This window comes from Haliotis rufescens, unplaced genomic scaffold (genome assembly GCF_023055435.1).
Source record: "Haliotis rufescens isolate VD_foot unplaced genomic scaffold, xgHalRufe1.0.p SCAF_1, whole genome shotgun sequence".
NCBI lineage: Eukaryota > Metazoa > Mollusca > Gastropoda > Lepetellida > Haliotidae > Haliotis > Haliotis rufescens.
In genome coordinates, this window is record NW_025963779.1 from 37,761,599 (window position 1) to 37,781,897 (window position 20,299).

General features: G+C 42.6%; 2 protein-coding genes across 5 annotated transcripts in view; one reads left to right on the forward strand and one right to left on the reverse strand.

The window, feature by feature from the left end:
- Positions 1–1,150: 1,150 nt before the first annotated feature.
- Positions 1,151–15,056, forward strand: LOC124135724 (organic cation transporter protein-like). Of its 4 annotated transcripts, none has more exons than XM_046501224.2 (10): positions 1,151–1,326; positions 7,685–8,030; positions 9,829–10,059; positions 10,941–11,137; positions 11,361–11,702; positions 12,021–12,155; positions 12,429–12,514; positions 12,837–12,957; positions 13,424–13,496; positions 13,864–15,056. In XM_046501224.2, the coding sequence occupies exons 2-10, from the start codon at positions 7,707–7,709 to the stop codon at positions 14,065–14,067; spliced, it is 1,713 nt and encodes a 570-aa protein (XP_046357180.1). In that variant the 5' UTR covers positions 1,151–1,326; positions 7,685–7,706; the 3' UTR covers positions 14,068–15,056. The 4 variants fall into 4 exon arrangements, with proteins under 4 accessions (XP_046357180.1, XP_046357177.1, XP_046357178.1 ...); XM_046501221.2 differs by lacking the exon at positions 1,151–1,326 and adding an exon at positions 4,111–4,286; XM_046501222.2 differs by lacking the exon at positions 1,151–1,326 and adding an exon at positions 4,827–5,049.
- Positions 15,057–15,785: 729 nt separating this feature from the next.
- LOC124135725 (organic cation transporter protein-like) overlaps positions 15,786–20,299 on the reverse strand; it is a 36,588-nt gene continuing 32,074 nt past the window's right edge. Inside the window, exon 11 of the transcript XR_007221013.1 lies at positions 15,786–15,841. The gene's annotated coding sequence lies outside the window, so the exon portion shown is untranslated. The remainder of the gene's footprint in view (positions 15,842–20,299) is intronic.

A 20,299-nucleotide genomic window follows, 5' to 3' on the forward strand; every position in this document is an offset into this window, starting at 1 on the left:
ATATCGAAAGCCACCGACTCCATTTTGTCAATTCCAACCGAGAACCGTACGTCGACTTCTTGCATTTAGGAGTATCCAAATAACCATAAGCAACGTGATGCGTGTCTCCAACGCGTTGTTAATTCAACTAGTTTTTCATCTGTCGACTAGGCTTTGTATAACTATCGCAGGAAAACCATCAACTCCACGTGATCTAGGCGTGATCACATGTTATTGGGATCATGTTTACACAGAAGTAAGCCGTGTGTTCCACATTCACATTGAGTTGACCTCAGAAGTCCCGAATCCTCGAAGTTTTTGTGCTGAGATGTTCGGCTATTTTAGGCAACATTGGCCGTATCGAAAGGGGGACAACATATTAACCTCAAGGTTGATGTAAGAATCCCAGGTTTCGGGCAGGTTATGTGGGGCACTGTTGAAGGTGCCCGTGATCATGCAGGCAAGCACTGTTATGCCAGGCCGAGACTCAATACTCTTTGTTTTTCCCCATAGCAAGACAGGGAGGAAAAATGTAATTTCTTTCGAAATTGAATTTTTTTAAAGCTTATAAAACGGTAGTTCACGAATCTACTTAGCAGAAGGACGATCCAGGGTGCCCATTTCCTGCGTATGTATATTTGAATATACTACGTGGTTGACACTGAGACATTGTAATTATTGAGTGCTGTAGTTTCATTTACATGTTGTAATCCTTTGTAACCTGTCCATATATGAAGTAAGCTCATGCCACAAAAATACGGGTAGTTTCGCAACCATGTATTGCTATCTCGATTATATTACACTATCATGCAGTGTGTGTGTGTGCCTGAATATTCGGGTCTTCTCACTGTACGAGGGCTGGTCAAACAGTTCTAAGCCTTACAAACAAAACCAACAATTGTGAAAGTGTTTTTAATTTTATTTTTTAGCATAATCTCCCTACTTTTCCAGTCAGGAAGAAGTTTTCTGAAGCCACCCTGAATTACTAATTCACGGCAGCTTTGAGGTCATACCGGGATATTTCAATCTTTATATTTTGGATGATTTCTGGACATCATCAAAACTTGATCCTTAGGAAACTTTGAGTGGTATAGCATATGAGTAAGGGTAGATATTTTGCCGTAGGCTTGGGTGTTTATAGTGAAGAACAACAATTCACTACATCCGGGTTCAAGGTGATCTGAATACAAACACTGTCAATAACACCACTGTACATACTACCGAGATAAGGGTGAACCAGCCATCAGATAGGTCGTGGTCGGCTGGTGACTGGTGTATGTAACGTAAATACTTATGTCCTCCCACAACGTGAAACTTTGACGGACGTGTCGTGATTAGGCTCTGAAGGTAAGACATGTTTGACAGATGAATACAAGGTTTCGGTAATATTTCTTAGGAAGAGCTGATTGGTAAAACGGGGCCTCAATACGTCGAAATACACTGTACTTAACAGAATGTGTTGACGTACTTATTCATCATGCTAACATACGTGCTTTGCAACATACGTGCTTTACAACTTACAAATAGGGATTGACTGTTTCTTTTCGTCGAGGTGAATTAATTTTATAGTATGAACACAATTTTGATATTGTCAATTTATAACTTAGCAATAGGACATGCACGGTTCACTTTGAATTCATGACATTTCAGCAATGGATAATTACAATAGCTACACGTCCTAATGTAAGATTAGAAAGCCTTGATTTTCTTATACGCTGGAACACAATGCACTGCACCACATCACACATTCTAGTGTATGGCGGCAGGTCATGTTAACCATTGGGTTATATATTTTAAGACATTAGGACAAGGATGTATTCACGTGAGTCACGTGTTCACATGACCTTCGCCTTTACATAGTAATACACAACATAAGCATGACAAGTGCCTGGTATATATTGCGTGTCAGTGTCGTGGAAGTTATAAGGGAGCTCCTACCTGTGCCCGTATGACGTGTGTTCTCCACCGCGCACATACACCCGCTCGCCTACACTGTAGTCTCAACTGGATACTCCAGGATTTACAAGTTTTCTGTGAAGAGATGCTTCGTTTTGTATATTCATAATAATCAAACTATTAGGAAGGTAACTATTACAAACGTCCACACACATATAAGGTCACTAAACGATTTAATTGAGAAAGGATTATTGATGAACGATGTTTAAGCGTATGCATATTTTCTGACGATCTACACATTTCATATAATGATGTGTTTTACATAAAAACATTGATACCCTATTTTCTTAATAGAATAGACCCGTGAAGATCCGGGGTAGAATAGGTCTTCAGCAACCCATACTTGTCGTAAAAAGCGACTATGCTTGTCGTAAGAGGCGACTAATGGGATCGGGTGGTCTGGCTCGCTGACTTGGTTGATGCATGTCATCGTATCCCAATTGCGTGGATCGATGTCAATCACTGGAATGTCTGGTGCAAGCTTGATAATTTACAGACCGCCGTAATATAGCTGGAATATTGCCGTGTGCTGCGTTAAACAACAAATAAATAAATAGATTAATAGAATAACACACGTAGTACACAGCTTCGTGAGCTCATCAGGGACGACCCCTGTTAGGACCGCGCTGAGTGTGTGTTATTGTACCCTTTGTTGTAGAATCAAGGACGTCTTCTGTTTGGGCTGAGAGTGATTTATACACAGACACGTGACGGAAGCAGAGTACAAAACTCCCACCTTACTTCAGCGAGACATCTATGTGTGAACGTGCTTGTCGCAAGAGGCGACTAACGGGATCGGGTGGTCAGGCTCGCTGACATGGTTGATGCATGTCATTGTATCTTGATGTCATTCACTGGATTGTCTGGTCCAGTTTCGATTATTTTCAGACCGTCGTCATATAGCTGGAGTATCGCTGAGGGCGGCGTTTAGCGACAAACAAACACACGAAAAAACTGTGATGGGGAAATGTTCAGATATGAAGACAGTGACACCCCTTTAACAGATTTCCGGATTAAATATTCACTGATATACGGATTAACCTTGAGCGTGTGTGCAGGTGAGCGTGTGAGCGTATGTGCGTGTGAGCGTGTGAGCGTGTGAGCGTATGTGCGTGTGAGCGTGTGTTTGTGTGAGCGTGTGTGCGTGTTTGTGTGAGCGTGTGTGCGTGTAAGCGTGTGTGCGTGTTTGTGTGAGCGTGTGTGCGTGTTTGTGTGAGCGTGTGTGCGTGTGAGCGTGTGAGCGTGTGTGCGTGTGTTGATGGCCGTACCCGGTGGGATCCGGCAGATAATTTTCAAGACTTAAGCTACAGTCACACAGACAATGCGACCGCGATGCAACCTCTTGCAGACTGATTTCCTTTGCGACTGACTGGCGATCGCTGACCTGTGCAACTACTTCTGCCCATATTTGGAATTAGGGTATTATCAATCAGCGATAGGTTTTGTAACTTGTCAGTGATTGATCGGCAACTCTTCACCGCAGATACGGCGAAATGTTTGCTACTGGTTGAAACCGATCGGTGACTAGTCAGCGAATCTTCGGCGACTTGTTGCAACTGATCGTGGATTGGTCGGTGACTAGTTGTCGATCGATCACCGATCAAAACATAATGCATATAAAAAGGGTGCTTTTCTGAATCAAATAATTTCTTTGCAAGTTGTCAAGATGTTACCAGCAGAACAGTTGCAGTTGCTCCGCCTGCAAAGAATAAATCAAAATGCTGCAGTTGCTGCCATGATGACCTATACAGAAGAATGAGGACAAGACGAAGGCAGTATTGACTGAGACCTTGGATCGAAGAAGGCCACAGCTAGGAGACTATGCGAATCTGATGGCAGAGTTGGAGAGAGAGAAAGTCGTGGTGATTTCGTGGGCTACCACAGAATGGAGCCTGTCAACATCGGACATCTCTGGCCCCCTTCCTCATCAGGTATCCGCCTCTTCCTATGTTGAGATGTTGTTGGCTCTGGCTCAATTGTAGCAGACCTGTGCACCACAGCAGTTGGCTCTATTGTATCTTCTACATTTCTGGTTCTTTTGTTTTCCTGCCTTTACGGACCATAGTGATGAATGGAAATAATTGATGTGAACTTTCTGAGTATGAGTAAGGGTAGATATTTTGCCGTAGGCTTGGGTGTTTATAGTGAAGAACAACAATTCACTACATCCGGGTTCAAGGTGATCTGAATACAAACACTGTCAATAACACCACTGTACATACTACCGAGATAAGGGTGAACCAGCCATCAGATAGGTCGTGGTCGGCTGGTGACTGGTGTATGTAACGTAAATACTTATGTCCTCCCACAACGTGAAACTTTGACGGACGTGTCGTGATTAGGCTCTGAAGGTAAGACATGTTTGACAGATGAATACAAGGTTTCGGTAATATTTCTTAGGAAGAGCTGATTGGTAAAACGGGGCCTCAATACGTCGAAATACACTGTACTTAACAGAATGTGTTGACGTACTTATTCATCATGCTAACATACGTGCTTTGCAACATACGTGCTTTACAACTTACAAATAGGGATTGACTGTTTCTTTTCGTCGAGGTGAATTAATTTTATAGTATGAACACAATTTTGATATTGTCAATTTATAACTTAGCAATAGGACATGCACGGTTCACTTTGAATTCATGACATTTCAGCAATGGATAATTACAATAGCTACACGTCCTAATGTAAGATTAGAAAGCCTTGATTTTCTTATACGCTGGAACACAATGCACTGCACCACATCACACATTCTAGTGTATGGCGGCAGGTCATGTTAACCATTGGGTTATATATTTTAAGACATTAGGACAAGGATGTATTCACGTGAGTCACGTGTTCACATGACCTTCGCCTTTACATAGTAATACACAGCATAAGCATGACAAGTGCCTGGTATATATTGCGTGTCAGTGTCGTGGAAGTTATAAGGGAGCTCCTACCTGTGCCCGTATGACGTGTGTTCTCCACCGCGCACATACACCCGCTCGCCTACACTGTAGTCTCAACTGGATACTCCAGGATTTACAAGTTTTCTGTGAAGAGATGCTTCGTTTTGTATATTCATAATAATCAAACTCTCTTAGTTTGCGAGGGAACCTCTTTTCCGGGAAGGTAACTATTACAAACGTCCACACACATATAAGGTCACTAAACGATTTAATTGAGAAAGGATTATTGATGAACGATGTTTAAGCGTATGCATATTTTCTGACGATCTACACATTTCATATAATGATGTGTTTTACATAAAAACATTGATACCCTATTTTCTTAATAGAATAGACCCGTGAAGATCCGGGGTAGAATAGGTCTTCAGCAACCCATACTTGTGGTAAAAAGCGACTATGCTTGTCGTAAGAGGCGACTAATGGGATCGGGTGGTCTGGCTCGCTGACTTGGTTGATGCATGTCATCGTATCCCAATTGCGTGGATCGATGTCAATCACTGGAATGTCTGGTGCAAGCTTGATAATTTACAGACCGCCGTAATATAGCTGGAATATTGCCGTGTGCGGCGTTAAACAACAAATAAATAAATAGATTAATAGAATAACACACGTAGTACACAGCTTCGTGAGCTCATCAGGGACGACCCCTGTTAGGACCGCGCTGAGTGTGTGTTATTGTACCCTTTGTTGTAGAATCAAGGACGTCTTATGTTTGGGCTGTGAGTGATTTATACACAGACACGTGACGGAAGCAGAGTACAAAACTCCCACCTTACTTCAGCGAGACATCTATGTGTGAACGTGCTTGTCGCAAGAGGCGACTAACGGGATCGGGTGGTCAGGCTCGCTGACATGGTTGATGCATGTCATTGTATCTTGATGTCATTCACTGGATTGTCTGGTCCAGTTTCGATTATTTTCAGACCGTCGTCATATAGCTGGAGTATCGCTGAGGGCGGCGTTTAGCGACAAACAAACACACGAAGAAACTGTGATGGGGAAATGTTCAGATATGAAGACAGTGACACCCCTTTAACAGATTTCCGGATTAAATATTCACTGATATACGGATTAACCTTGAGCGTGTGTGCAGGTGAGCGTGTGAGCGTATGTGCGTGTGAGCGTGTGAGCGTATGTGCGTGTGAGCGTGTGTTTGTGTGAGCGTGTGTGCGTGTTTGTGTGAGCGTGTGTGCGTGTAAGCGTGTGTGCGTGTTTGTGTGAGCGTGTGTGCGTGTTTGTGTGAGCGTGTGTGCGTGTGAGCGTGTGTGCGTGTGTTGATGGCCGTACCCGGTGGGATCCGGCAGATAATTTTCAAGACTTAAGCTACAGTCACACAGACAATGCGACCGCGATGCAACCTCTTGCAGACTGATTTCCTTTGCGACTGACTGGCGATCGCTGACCTGTGCAACTACTTCTGCCCATATTTGGAATTAGGGTATTATCAATCAGCGATAGGTTTTGTAACTTGTCAGTGATTGATCGGCAACTCTTCACCGCAGATACGGCGAAATGTTTGCTACTGGTTGAAACCGATCGGTGACTAGTCAGCGAATCTTCGGCGACTTGTTGCAACTGATCGTGGATTGGTCGGTGACTAGTTGTCGATCGATCACCGATCAAAACATAATGCATATAAAAAGGGTGCTTTTCTGAATCAAATAATTTCTTTGCAAGTTGTCAAGATGTTACCAGCAGAACAGTTGCAGTTGCTCCGCCTGCAAAGAATAAATCAAAATGCTGCAGTTGCTGCCATGATGACCTATACAGAAGAATGAGGACAAGACGAAGGCAGTATTGACTGAGACCTTGGATCGAAGAAGGCCACAGCTAGGAGACTATGCGAATCTGATGGCAGAGTTGGAGAGAGAGAAAGTCGTGGTGATTTCGTGGGCTACCACAGAATGGAGCCTGTCAACATCGGACATCTCTGGCCCCCTTCCTCATCAGGTATCCGCCTCTTCCTATGTTGAGATGTTGTTGGCTCTGGCTCAATTGTAGCAGACCTGTGCACCACAGCAGTTGGCTCTATTGTATCTTCTACATTTCTGGTTCTTTTGTTTTCCTGCCTTTACGGACCATAGTGATGAATGGAAATAATTGATGTGAACTTTCTGAGTACTTATGATAAAATGATGCTGTAATGCACAGACAGGTCTTTTTATATACACGGTGACATGTTGCAAACCCAACGTAGAATGATCGACGCACGCTTTGAAACCACCTTGCAACCGGTCGACAACCAGTCACCGATGAAGCACCGGTCGATCACCGCCTCATCACTGATCAATCACCGATAGGTCGCCACTAGGTTGCAAAGAGTCAACACCACTGCCGCACAGTGGAAACCAATCTGCGATTAGAATAACACCACTTATGGACCTCTGGGAGACCAATGAAACCTCCGAGCGACCTAATCGGTCGCAGCCAGTCTTTTGTGCATGTTCAAAAAATTAGTTGCGACCGAATGGGTTTTGCGACCGCTCTGAAACCTTGTAGCGACCTCAATGAAACCTCTCAGAGACCACTGAAACCTCATTGCGATTGTCAAATATTTTGGTCGCCAGGAGGTTGCATCGCGGACGATCGCATTGTCTGTGTGACTGAGGCTTTAACGCAGCTTCACTGTAATCATAGGCTTGTAAAACAACAGGTAACCTACGTGCGTATCACATAGCATTATATAGGTGGCGGAGAATGTCGAGTTGACCCGAGTACGCATACTTGCATTCCGCCCCTACATACTTTTGACCTTGATAAGTGCATCGCACAACTAGTCGCTTACTCTATGTTTTCAGAAATTGCTGTTTGAGTAGCACCATGGAGGTTGACGACATACAACAGCTAGTGGGGGGATACAAGCCCTTCCAATTGGTGGCCTACTTCTGTCTGGGGTTCCTGTACATGAGGGGGTCGTGGCATGTGTTCAGTCCTATGTACCTTGGCTATGACCCGGGCTATCACTGTACACCTGCCCCTAACACCACGCTCAACCTCACCATCCCTGGCAAGGAAAAGGACGGGGTGTGGGTGTGGGACAAGTGTCTGATGTACGCCACCCCGGGGGAGAGGAATGCCACAGTGGCCTGCCAGAATGGATGGACATATGGATTTCAGCCAGGAGAGACTTCATTCCTAGCCGAGGTGGGTGTGACTGGTGATTAGATAGTTAAGACTTTCTAGTTGTTTTGCTGAAAGCATATTCAAAGGAAACGGAACATTGAAACCCCTCCGAAGTCTTTAAGATGACAAATGATATTAAATAATATTGATGTCTTTTTCCTCATCCCTGTCGACTCAATTTTTATTGTTTAATTGGTCCCCTAATGAAATCTTCAGGATGGCATCTCATGGATTAGCATGGTCAATATAAAATATTGAAAGTGAAATTTCCCTGCTCACTCTAATACTAAATGGCGTTTAATGATCAATTCATTGTTGTTGCCATGTGATCTGCATGGGACATCATTGTGTATTGGCTACCCTGCTCTACCCATTATATTGCCCAGGTGAGGGAGAGGTGAGGACAGGTGAGGGTCCTTGTGGGGACAGTGGTTGCTCGTCACGCCAAAGATCCCGGTTTAATTCCCAATATGGATACGATGCGCAAAGACGTGACTGGAACATTCCCGAGAGTGTGTAATTGTACTCGGGTAAAGCAAGGACCCAACCACTAAAACTCGCTAATTGATCCTTGACAGGCTAAGTGAGTGAGTGAGTGAGTGAGTGAGTGAGTGAGGATTTACGCCGCTTTTAGCAATATTCCACCAATACTAGTATCACGGAAAGACACCAGAAATGGGCTTCACACATTATGCCCATGTGGGGAATTGAACCTGGTTCTTCAGCGTGACGAGCGAAGGCTTTAACCATTAGGCTACCCCACCGCCCTTTGAGAGGCTAATGCTATATCGTGTTTACATACTGAATCTCAACTTTCACTGTTCAAAAAAGAAGTACTTAAAACAGGATTTACCGATGACACTAAATATAGACCCACACAAGAAGGTCCAATCAGCTGAAGTCTTTATACCACGTATGTATTTATAGATCTGTCCTCATCATAAGTCCAGAGGTGAAGATTCAATAGTGTTATGCCCCTAAACATCGCCCCATGCTGGAATATTTGATTATCTGATGTCCTTATATCTAGCCGAAAGGAAAGAAGATTCTAGCTAACTTCAACTCACTCCCATGATGATCCAGTTACCTGAAGACCTCACAGTAACAAATAAACATGCACCCTTTCAACGCTTAGAATTCCACCAACTGCCTATGTCAACGATGATGAGTTACACATGGTTTGGTTTCGACTCTATCCCTACCATAGCTTCGATATCCTCCCAAACAATACATTATCATACCTTCATGTCAGAATATGTGTTTGTTTGTTTGTTGTTTAACGCCGCACCCAGCAATATTCCAGCTATATGACGGGGGACTGTAAATAGTCGAGTCTGGACCAGACAATCCAGTGATTGACATCATGAGCATCGGTCCACGCAATTGGGATACGATGACAAGCATCAATCAAGTTAACGAGCCTGACCACCTGATCCCGTTAGTCACCTCTTGCGACAAGCATAGTCGCCTTTTACAGCAAGCATGGGTTGCTGAAGACCTATTCTACCCCGGATCTTCACGGGTCAGTTACACATGGAATTAGTTCCATCCCGAATGAATATTGCCAGTGTAAATGCATCGTGGAAACATTTTCCTAGTAAAACCCTCCATGGGCATAAGTCCTCCAAGAGAACGGTCACAAAGGAACGCGCTGGAACATACTCTTTGAGTGAGTGTGAGTGAGTTGGGTTTAACGCCGCTTTTAACAGTATTCCAGTTATATGTGGGAGGAAAGCCCGAAGTGATGCAGGTCTCAGACGTTTACAACATACCCTTTGACATAGTACTGTGTTGTAATGCTGGGTGTGTCTGTTGTCAGTGGAGCCTGGTGTGTGACAAGGAGTACCTGGTGGAGCTGTCCACCACCATCTACATGGTGGGCACTACCTGTGGGGCGGTGTTCCTCTCACCCTTGTCGGATGTGTTTGGGAGGAAGAGGGTGATGCTGGCCTGTCTGTGGGCCCAGGCGGTTCTCGGCTTCGGCTTGGCCTGGGTGACTGACTTCATCGCGTACACAGTCATCAGGTTCTTCATCGGCCTCTTCAACATGGTGAGTTGTGAGAGTTGTGTCAGGTAGGTGCCAAACTTGCAAGGACAGACTGAGTCTGCGATGTTTTAGGTGTATTGTCAGTAGACTAAGCTAAGTATTTAAACGGAGAGAGAAATAGCTGAAATATATGTTAGGGAGGGTGATGGATGGCTGACATTCTCTGCTCACCAATCAGTGCCGAAAGCGCAATATAAATGGCCTATTATTATTATTATTATTTTCCTCCTGTTTATCCTACTCATCTATTATGATATGTGCCCTGTACCCATTCGCCACCTTAGCATTGTGTAGGAGCCGGTTTGAATGACAGGGCGCTAAAAATAGACGTTCAATATTTTTTTCATGGTTTAAACATGCCGTGATGACACCTATGCTCTCTCGACAATTGCGTGCCGACGCAAGTACAAGCGGACGCCTTGTAGCATTAGGACGACAAATCATTTATAACAGTCCTGTGATTCGCTCGGTGAATGTAGATCTATGTTGCGTTCAGAAGAGGCATTATCATTTGTTGTTGATTTTAAGCACAAGTAAGTGATCGAGAGAAATTATTTGCTAAATTGATGTTAAGATGTTTGACATTACATATGGATCTCGTGACGTCACTTCCAAAACGAAGCTGTAGTGGCATCCAGGATATTGATCATAATACAATGGAGATACAATAATCAAGGAAGGGTGACCGAAAGCCCATTCAGTTTCTCTCTTACAATTGATTCAAATTCATGACCCCATGTTTCGAAAGCAGTAATCATGACAGTAATTATGATGCTGTTCATTGAACATCTTAATTATGGACGCTGTTTAAGCCGAAGTCAAAGTGAAAACTAAATTACTTCATTGAACTTTTGACAATTACCCCAACATTCGGTATGTTTCAGACAATTGCTCTGTGTGTGTCTGTATTACTGTCCGAATCTTTCGCCTCAACACATCGCCTCTTGCCCGCCGTCAGTGTCCAGTTCTTTTGGGCTATGGGCCTAATGTTGCTGGCTTTGTTCGGCTACCTGGTCAGAAACTGGCGCCATCTTGAGATGCTGATCTCGCTGCCCAACCTCCTAAGTATAGGCTGCATATGGTAAGTTAAGTCGCGTTTTCCTGGACAATGATAATCTGGTAACTGCTGCCTCCCAGGTGATAATAATTCAAAACACAAACGTAGATTTCTTTTTCTTGTTAGATTTATTTTTCGCGTATCTAGCGAGTGTTCACAGAAACTAGTGAGTACCTACTTGGCTCCGATTTAGTTACAACAATGAGTTTGAAATTGTGTGATACAAGTTAGTTTTTTCCCTCATCAGTCTATTATCGGAGTCCGTTCCTTGGTTGGTCTCAAAGAAAAAACTGGACGAGGCCGAATCGGTTCTCCGCCGAGCCGCCAAGATGAATAAGATCTTTCTGCCCACTGATATCCGCCGCAAGCTGGAAGAGGCGGCCCGGGGAACTTGGACTACCCTGGGGGAGCCTGAGGGCGTTCAGGAACGGGGCCGTGATCGGGAACGGTCAAAGACTGAGACAAAGCCAGAATCGGACAAAAAAGAGGGATTAGTGATGTCAGAAGTTCACGAATCCAAACTCACAGCCTTTGGTCTTCTGTGCATACCAAAAATCAACGTTTACTGTTTCATCATGTTCTTTTTATTGTAAGTACTTTGTATGCAAATTGATATATGCACATTTGTGATTGATCGAGAAACAATGAAATATTTGAAAAAAGAGTAAAAATTCATACTTAACTTACATGTAAAACCTGGACGCCCCACATTGACATCATCCTGTAACCATCATAACACGTTTAATCGCTTCTGAAAGTATTATTTCGGTTCTTACGAAAACTAATGTGAAATATGATAATCTTAGGATTGCTCCAGAGTATTGGGTCTGGTCAAGAATATGTTAATTATAGTCCTACACTTGGTAACCTGATGTCAGTATTCATTAGCATAGCTATAACATTTCAGTTTAGCCAACAGTTTGGGGTATTTTGGAGTGCTGTTCCTGACGCCAACCCTGAACGGGGACCGTTTCCTGAACCTGTTCTTGAGTGCTACCGTGGAAATACCGGCGTACATCATCGCATACGCTAGTAACCGATGGTAGGCCGCCATTGCTTTGTATTGGTATATATTATAGTATATAACAGGTAACAAAACGTTCCAAACATCCCCTGACATCCCAAGACCAAATAACATTAGATATAGAGGCCATACCTGTCACAGGAACGTGTCTGAGATCTTGAGTAATATATCTCCAAGTGCTCTCTTGGGACCTGTTGAATGCTTACAAAAAAGTGCTGAAATGGAGTTAATGGTTTTGACCATAACAGTTGGTGATACAATTTTCACAATTCAGGTTTCCTTTGTCCACAGTATCGGCCGGCGAATTCCCATGAGTGTGTTCCTCCTCGTCTGTGCCGCCGCCAACATTGGCGCCATTTTTGTTCCAAGTACTTCCGGTATGGCGTCCTTGAATGGCATAGATCAAATATATGTACAATGTATATTACACGAAGAATTAGAGCTAGCAGGTTAGGTAGGAATTGAGGCCGCTTTTAGCAATATTCAAGTCATAGCCCAGCTTCATGGGCTTCGAACATTGTGTGGAGTGGAAGCTTCGGTTTTTGGCCTGACCAACCAACCCCACCTAACAGAAGATTTTGACGTGGGCAGTCTGTGAGCAGTCGAGCTGATCTCCAGTGAGTGATTATACTTACCAGGAATGTCTGGCATCTTAATAAATTAGGTCTGCCATCTGTCTCTCTTTTGCCACGTTTCTAGGTGACGGAAGTGATATAGTCTGGTTGAAGACAGCATTGGTGATGATCGGGAAGTTTGGCATCACTGGATCTTACTCAACTGTGTATCTGTATGCCTCGGAGATGTTCCCCACGTCCATCAGGTACAGGGCACCGTTGTCTTGTTTATCAACAATTTTTATTTTATTCACACGGGAACACATTTTCATGGGAAAAGATAATATTAAACATCAGAAAGAAGTAGGTGTTTTACTTCCAATCAACAACACCAAAAGAATATGAAAGGTCGGGTACAGCATAAGTATTTGTGGCTTTAACTTTATTGCAAGCATTCAGATCTGAACTTCAGTTTTGCTAATATAATTTTATGATGCTTACTGTACTTCAGTAATATATCTGAACACACAAGACAGATTTTTTCGTTGGGCACTATGAACTGTTTAGAAACGTTGAATATGTATAAGCTTGGATTAAGACGGATATTCATGATTTATTAACAACCTAACAATAGTCGACTGCAGTTACATTTAATTCTGACGATACACTTCCATATGACATATCTTGCCAACAACTCTGCTCCTATAAACTGATTGATGATGCCTCTTGCAGGAACCACGCTCTAGGAATGTGTTCTTTTTTTGAAAACATCGGTAGCACGGCAGCCCCTTCCATGGTAATAGCGGTGAGTACGTTCTAGTCCTCATGTGAGCTTAATTTCGAGGCGTAGAAGTGATTCTAAATGTACCACCAGTGCCAGCAATGACACCATGCAGTATAGCCCACATCAGGCCCAGAATTTCAGATAGGAACTTCTCTCCACCAGAAGTCGCCTTTTTCACACATTTTTAATAGTCCGCTTTTAGCAATATTTCAGCAATATCACGACGGGGGACACCGGAAATGGGCTTCACGCAGTCTACCCATGTGCGGGTCTTCGGGGTGACGAGCGAACGGTTTAACCGCTAAGGTACCCTCATTGCCCCTATAACTATAACAGAATGTTTTAGCAAATGAAAACAATTGGATAATAATTTATTTATGTTCCACAGGCAAAGAAAATGACTTACCTCCCCTTATCTATATTCGGTGGCCTGACTGCGGTGGGTGGGATGCTAGTGTTGATGCTGCCGGAAACTCACAAGCGGCCCCTCCCCCAGACTGTGGAGGAGGTACAGAGCTGGGGTCGAGGCAGGGGGTATCAGAGGAACACCAAGAACGGTTCCGTGAACCCTACCTTTGTCGAGACAAACTGACAGGAACCATCCTCATATCGATGCCCTCTGTCCAATCTGACACTCTTCTGTTAAGAGGAGGAGACGTTACGCTGACAGTGTAGAACAAATAATTTCACGTTCTTCCAAGTGATGGGAATCATCAAAAGTTTCCTGACCTTTGTGTCAAAGGCGAATCCGTTTGTTGAGAACGCAAAAGAGAGCTTTTATTATTGCCTTGCAGTTTGAAGAAATGTTTTAGAATGTAATGGTCTCTACTGAAAAATGGACCCAGATATGTGATGCTATTGCAAACATGACATTGACACGCACTACTGACCGGAACGAGGTTTTGTCGAATGATTGACTCGGTTCGGTGTTCAACGGTCTCAAGGAAATGTGACAACGGAACATTTTGTTTTATAGAAAAGCAGATAAAGAAGACGCTCCCCTTGAAATAAATGGCAATAGAATAGAAACATTTTAGTGGAATACTATACCAGCTGATGAACATAACAGGAGGACAGTGCATGGCTGTTCGTATTTTACGCTGTTTCATTCATGCGTTGTTTAGTGAGTGAGAGAGATGTAACGCCGCTGCAACAGTTATATCGTGGGTGGTGCGTCAGCTTGATGTGGGTGAAAGGCCCAAGGTGATGCAGTCATAGACGTTTACAACCTGTTCATATGCACAACATTTAATAACGTGAGTAATTTTACACATGTGTAACTATACATACGTGCGTATATGTAAATTTACTCTGCGTTCACATGAAAAGCATCTTAGGTGTGTAAATATAGTATGTAAATTGTGTGAGGCACACATATTCGTCAGTCTGTTCACGACTTTCAACACAAACAGGTTGTTTTCCAATCAAAGTTGAATGAGAAGAGTGTTACTTCACCGAAAATTTTCGCGTGAAGCAACATGTGTTTGTTTTCATTTGTACAAAGTTTTGACTCCTTGAAACCTTGAAGAAAACACCGTCCGCTCAACTCTGTGTATAGACGCATAAAAGTTGGCAACTGTTGACAACTGGTTTGGTGTTGGCAAAAGAAGAGATATTAATTAGATCATCCTCTTACGTTGACATAAACGTTCACATTGCAACATATACACACAGTGCAAATTTACATTTACATTTGCACCTGCTCCAGACATGATGCAGATTTGCTTCTGGTGTAAATATACACACATGGGTAAACGCGTTAACATGACAAGTATACTCATGTATGTATTTCTACACACGTATGCACATATACAGACATATGTATAGAGTCGCATGTGAACGGGGTATGCCACTTTGTGAAACTCAAGAGCAGCTGCTAGCACGGATCATAATTAGGGCGACTCACCATGCATCCCGTTCACATTTATAATTACTCACGAAAGTCATTTTGCACATAACTATACATACGTGTGCATATGTAAATTTACTATGCGTTCATATGAATATTAACTAAAGTTTGGAAACTTTATTAACTAAAGCATGTCAATAGAGTGACGCACACGTGTTCATCTCTCTGTTCACCACTTTCAACTTGAAAGGCTGTTTTCCTCTCTTTGTCTCTTTGTTGTTTAACGCCGCACTCAGCAATATTCCAGCGTTTTGGCGGCGGTCTGTAAATAATCCGAGACAATCCAGTGATTGAGTGTGTGAGTGAGTATGGTTTTACGCCGCTTTTAGCAATATTCCCGCAATATCACGTGGGGGCACCAGAAATGGGCTTCACACATTGCACCCATGTCGGGAATCGAACCCGGGTCTTCGGCGTGACGAGGGAACGCTTTAACCACTAGGCTACCCGACCGCCCCTCCAGTGATTGACATCATGAGCATCGATCTACTTAATTGGGATACGATGACATGCATCAACCAAGTCAGCAAACCTGACCACCCGATCCCGTTAGTCGCCTCTTACGACAAGCATAGTCGTCTTTTATGGCATCCCTGTTATGGGTTGCTGAAGACCTATACTACCCCGGAACTTCACGGGTCGGTTGTTTTTCTATCAAAGACAGATGAGAAGAGTGACCTCTTCGTTGAATTGGAAGAAAGACAGAGTCAACTTGGTGGGACAATGTAGAAAAGAACATCTGATAATGACCGTGAATGGTACGCACGTTTTCGCATGGAGCCACATGTGTTTGATGTAATCTGAACACAACTCCTTGAAACTAAAGACAACTCTGTCCACCCATCTCTGGACGTCGGCATTAACGTTTGTACTGGTGTAGACTGAAAAGCCACTTTGTTTGTTGTTGGCAAATCAACAAAAACATTAATGAGACGTTGGCATAAATGTTCACGTGACAACATGAACGTACAGTGCTAATTTTAGACATGGGGTAAAGTTGCCTCTGGTGTAAATACTTAGTATACAGACGAGTAAACGAGTTCACATGTCAAGTATACTCATGTAAGTATAATTACACTTATTATGGCTCAAAGTGAGATTGACCAATCAGAGAGCAGAACTACTGACCCCACATGAGCCCGTATTCCGTCAGTAAAAATCCAAGATGGTTGTTACTGACCTAATATAAGACTGAATATCGTCAGCCATTTTGAATTTTCCAACACCCACCTCACATATTTCACATGGAAATTCTATACAGAAATTCGTTATTCGACACTGTTTTGTGTTTTAATATAATTATATTTGATGTGTAAGGACGTTAATGTTTTTTGGATCACGTTCGAGACTTTAATAAAGATTATATAACGTTAAAATTATCAACAAGGTCTGGCCTCTGAGGTTTGAAGAGTAGTCTCCCTTTGACCCTTAACGTCTTAGGTTGTAAGTGTTTTGAGGTTTAAGTTTTGCCATGACATGTGCGACAAAGATACCGAATAGTGTAAACTTTTCGGCATGACGCCTCGCCCAATATGTTTCTGCTAACCTAATATGACACTGTATACGGCAACTAAAGACATCATAACTGATAATGTATGCAAATGTACATACATATGTATATGAGGCGTCCTTACTTATTTTTGTGTTTCTCATCTCCAAGGTTTTCCCAGAGGTGAGGCGGGCGGGCAGAAAAAAAACCTCTTTGCGGAGCATGTTGTCACGGCTTTGACGATCTATACCTAATATTTGACACTTTAAACATATGTCTGGTCGACTATAGAGAGCAAGATGAACCCAGAAACCTAAATTTAAACACATTGTTGAAGAGATTCTAAGAGGAAAGCACTTGTAGATAAAAAAGAAACCATCCCCATAAAGTCATATATGTAATTAAAAAACATTCTTACCGTTGACCTATTGCAAGTTGTAAAACATAAAACACAGGTTCGAAACAGTTGTAAAGTCACTTAAAGTTTAAAACAAATATGTATTTGCTGACATGCAGTCTTGGGCAAAATGGAGCCGGTTACTTTATTGTAAATTTACGAACAAGGCAAATACTCCACACAGGTTTAGATCCTGATGGTTTCTTAAATTTGTCTTTATTCATAAATTAGAATGACAAATCGACCTGATCTTGTAAACTGAAATTTTACAACGAATAAATGCAAAATATCCTTTTCTTAGTGAAACAGATTTCATTTAAAAGGGCTTTCGTACAATAGGGTTATATTATGAAATGTTTGTTTTACATTTACCCAGCTGAAATGGGACACCTCCATTCAACTTAGTAACAAATACATGTCACGGATGTCACGCAATTCCAGAACAATTTCATATTATAAGCATTGATTGAACAGCATTTTTCTGCAAATGAAACATGAATCAGAATGTCTCTAATCTTCTTGAAATAAATCATAACATCGAAGCACGCACGTTATTTTTAATCGTGGTCACTGCCCGGTACGTTTTGGCTATAGTATCGGTTTCGTATATACATACATGAAGTATGAAATGACATAATATACGCACGAATAGATGGAATCACTGTAAATGTTACCAAATTGGCTCACTGCAAAGTGAACCAGACGTATAGGTTGATGAGGGAAGCTGGAACAGTCTGTGTGTTGGTTGGAGTCAAGCTTTTGCAGGCAACGTCAGAAAAACAAAAGATTAAGTAATGACGCCCTTACAGATGCGACTGTGAGAAACGACTTGCAGCCTGAGGGACTAGGCCGTCCGAGCTCTAATTTCTGAGAGAGTGGCACCGATTAATGTTTGTTTGCATGTTATCATTTAAAAAAAATATATATCAGAATCATATTTGTTAGTATTATTTTTACACCCTCATTCTCAAAATCTCCGAGAAGACGAATTAAGAATTATATGTCCCGATTGAAGGAATGGTTGAAGTCTCGAGCCTTTGGCGAGGGGATTTGCATAATTCATTCACGAGTAACAGTTAATAATTTCGAGTTGCGAGTAGGTTAGGGTCACTCACTTACTCATCAACATGGCTGCTGTGCAGTCGGATCCAATGTAGGCCTCATAAACATGGCTGTACAGTCAGATCCAATGTAGGCCTCATCAACATGGCTGTACAGTCAGATCCAATGTAGGCCTCATCAACATGGCTGTACAGTCGGATGCAATGTAGGCCTCATCAACATGGCTGTACAGTCGGATCCAATGTAGGCCTCATCAACATGGCTGTACAGTCGGATGCAATGTAGGCCTCATCAACATGGCTGTACAGTCGGATGCAATGTAGGCCTCATCAACATGGCTGTACAGTCGGATGCAATGTAGGCCTCATCAACATGGCTGTACAGTCGGATCCAATGTAGGCCTCATCAACATGGCTGTACAGTCGGATGCAATGTAGGCCTCATCAACATGGCTGTACAGTCAGATCCAATGTAGGCCTCATCAACATGGCTGTACAGTCGGATCCAATGTAGGCCTCATCAACATGGCTGTACAGTCAGATCCAATGTAGGCCTCATCAACATGGCTGTACAGTCGGATGCAATGTAGGCCTCATCAACATGGCTGTACAGTCAGATCCAATGTAGGCCTCATCAACATGGCTGTACAGTCGGATGCAATGTAGGCCTCATCAACATGGCCGCTGTACAGTCAGATCCAATGTAGGCCTCATCAACATGGCTGTACAGTCGGATGCAATGTAGGCCTCATCAACATGGCTGTACAGTCGGATGCAATGTAGGCCTCATCAACATGGCTGTACAGTCGTATGCAATGTAGGCCTCATCAACATGGCCGCTGTACAGTCAGATCCAATGTAGGCCTCATCAACATGGCTGTACAGTCAGATCCAATGTAGGCCTCAACATGGCCGCTGTAGGATCACATATAGGTGTCATCAAGGGTGGGGAGTTTCCTTTGTTCCCTGGTTCCTGAGGATATCAACAGACAAACCACTCCTGACTGATACCAGGCCCTCACATATATGGATGTCCATTACATAAATGAATGAATGAGGAAAAGACTCCATTAACAAAAGTGTGCAAAAACTTTATTCCTCTTTCAACATATATATTCCACATTTATAATTAGACATGAGCAATAATTATTAAATACATAAGAACTTATGAACTTATTTGCAATCTGGGGAAAAAACAAAGCCAAGCCAAGTCCCTGTCCCATCTCATCTCCTTCAACCCTACTCCTCAACTCGTTCAGGTGGTCAGGCTCGCTGACTTGGTTGATGCATGTCATCATATCCAAACTGCATAGATCAATGCAAGTGATGTCAATTACTAGATTGCCTGGTCCAGACTCGATTATTTACAGTCTGCCATCATATACCTGGAATATTCCCAGTCTGCCGTTAAACAACAAACACACAAACAAAAAAATCCTATGTTAACCCAAAACAACCCCACTGACTGGACCAACTGTTTGACTCGGAAGACATGGGTTATGGCACACAAGATAGGTAGATGAACATTGTCAATGAACCGATATACAATGAATGCCATGCTACATGTAATCGATATACAATGAATGTCATGTTACATGTAACTGAGATACAATGAATGCCATGTTACATGTAACTGAGATACAATGAATGTCATGTTACATGTAACTGAGATACAATGAATGTCATGTTTCATGTAACTGAGATACAATGAATGTCATGTTACATGTAACTGAGATACAATGAATGTCATGTTACATGTAACTGAGATACAATGAATGTCATGTTACATGTAACTGATATACAATGAAAGCCATGTTACATGTAACTGAGATACAATGAATGCCATGTTACATGTAACTGATATACATCGGATGCCATGTTACATGTTACTAAGATACAATGAATGCCATGTTACATGTAACTGAGATACAATGAATGTCATGTTACATGTAACTGAGATACAATGAA

Bases quoted from the DNA above. Each gene is read 5' to 3' on its own strand.
- LOC124135724 (XM_046501224.2), top strand. From the start codon at position 7,707: ATGGAGGTTGACGACATACAACAGCTAGTGGGGGGATACAAGCCCTTC. The intron at 11,703-12,020 runs GTAAGTACTTTG...ATAACATTTCAG, and splicing joins TTCATCATGTTCTTTTTATT to TTTAGCCAACAGTTTGGGGT. The intron at 12,156-12,428 runs GTAGGCCGCCAT...CTTTGTCCACAG, and splicing joins GCATACGCTAGTAACCGATG to TATCGGCCGGCGAATTCCCA.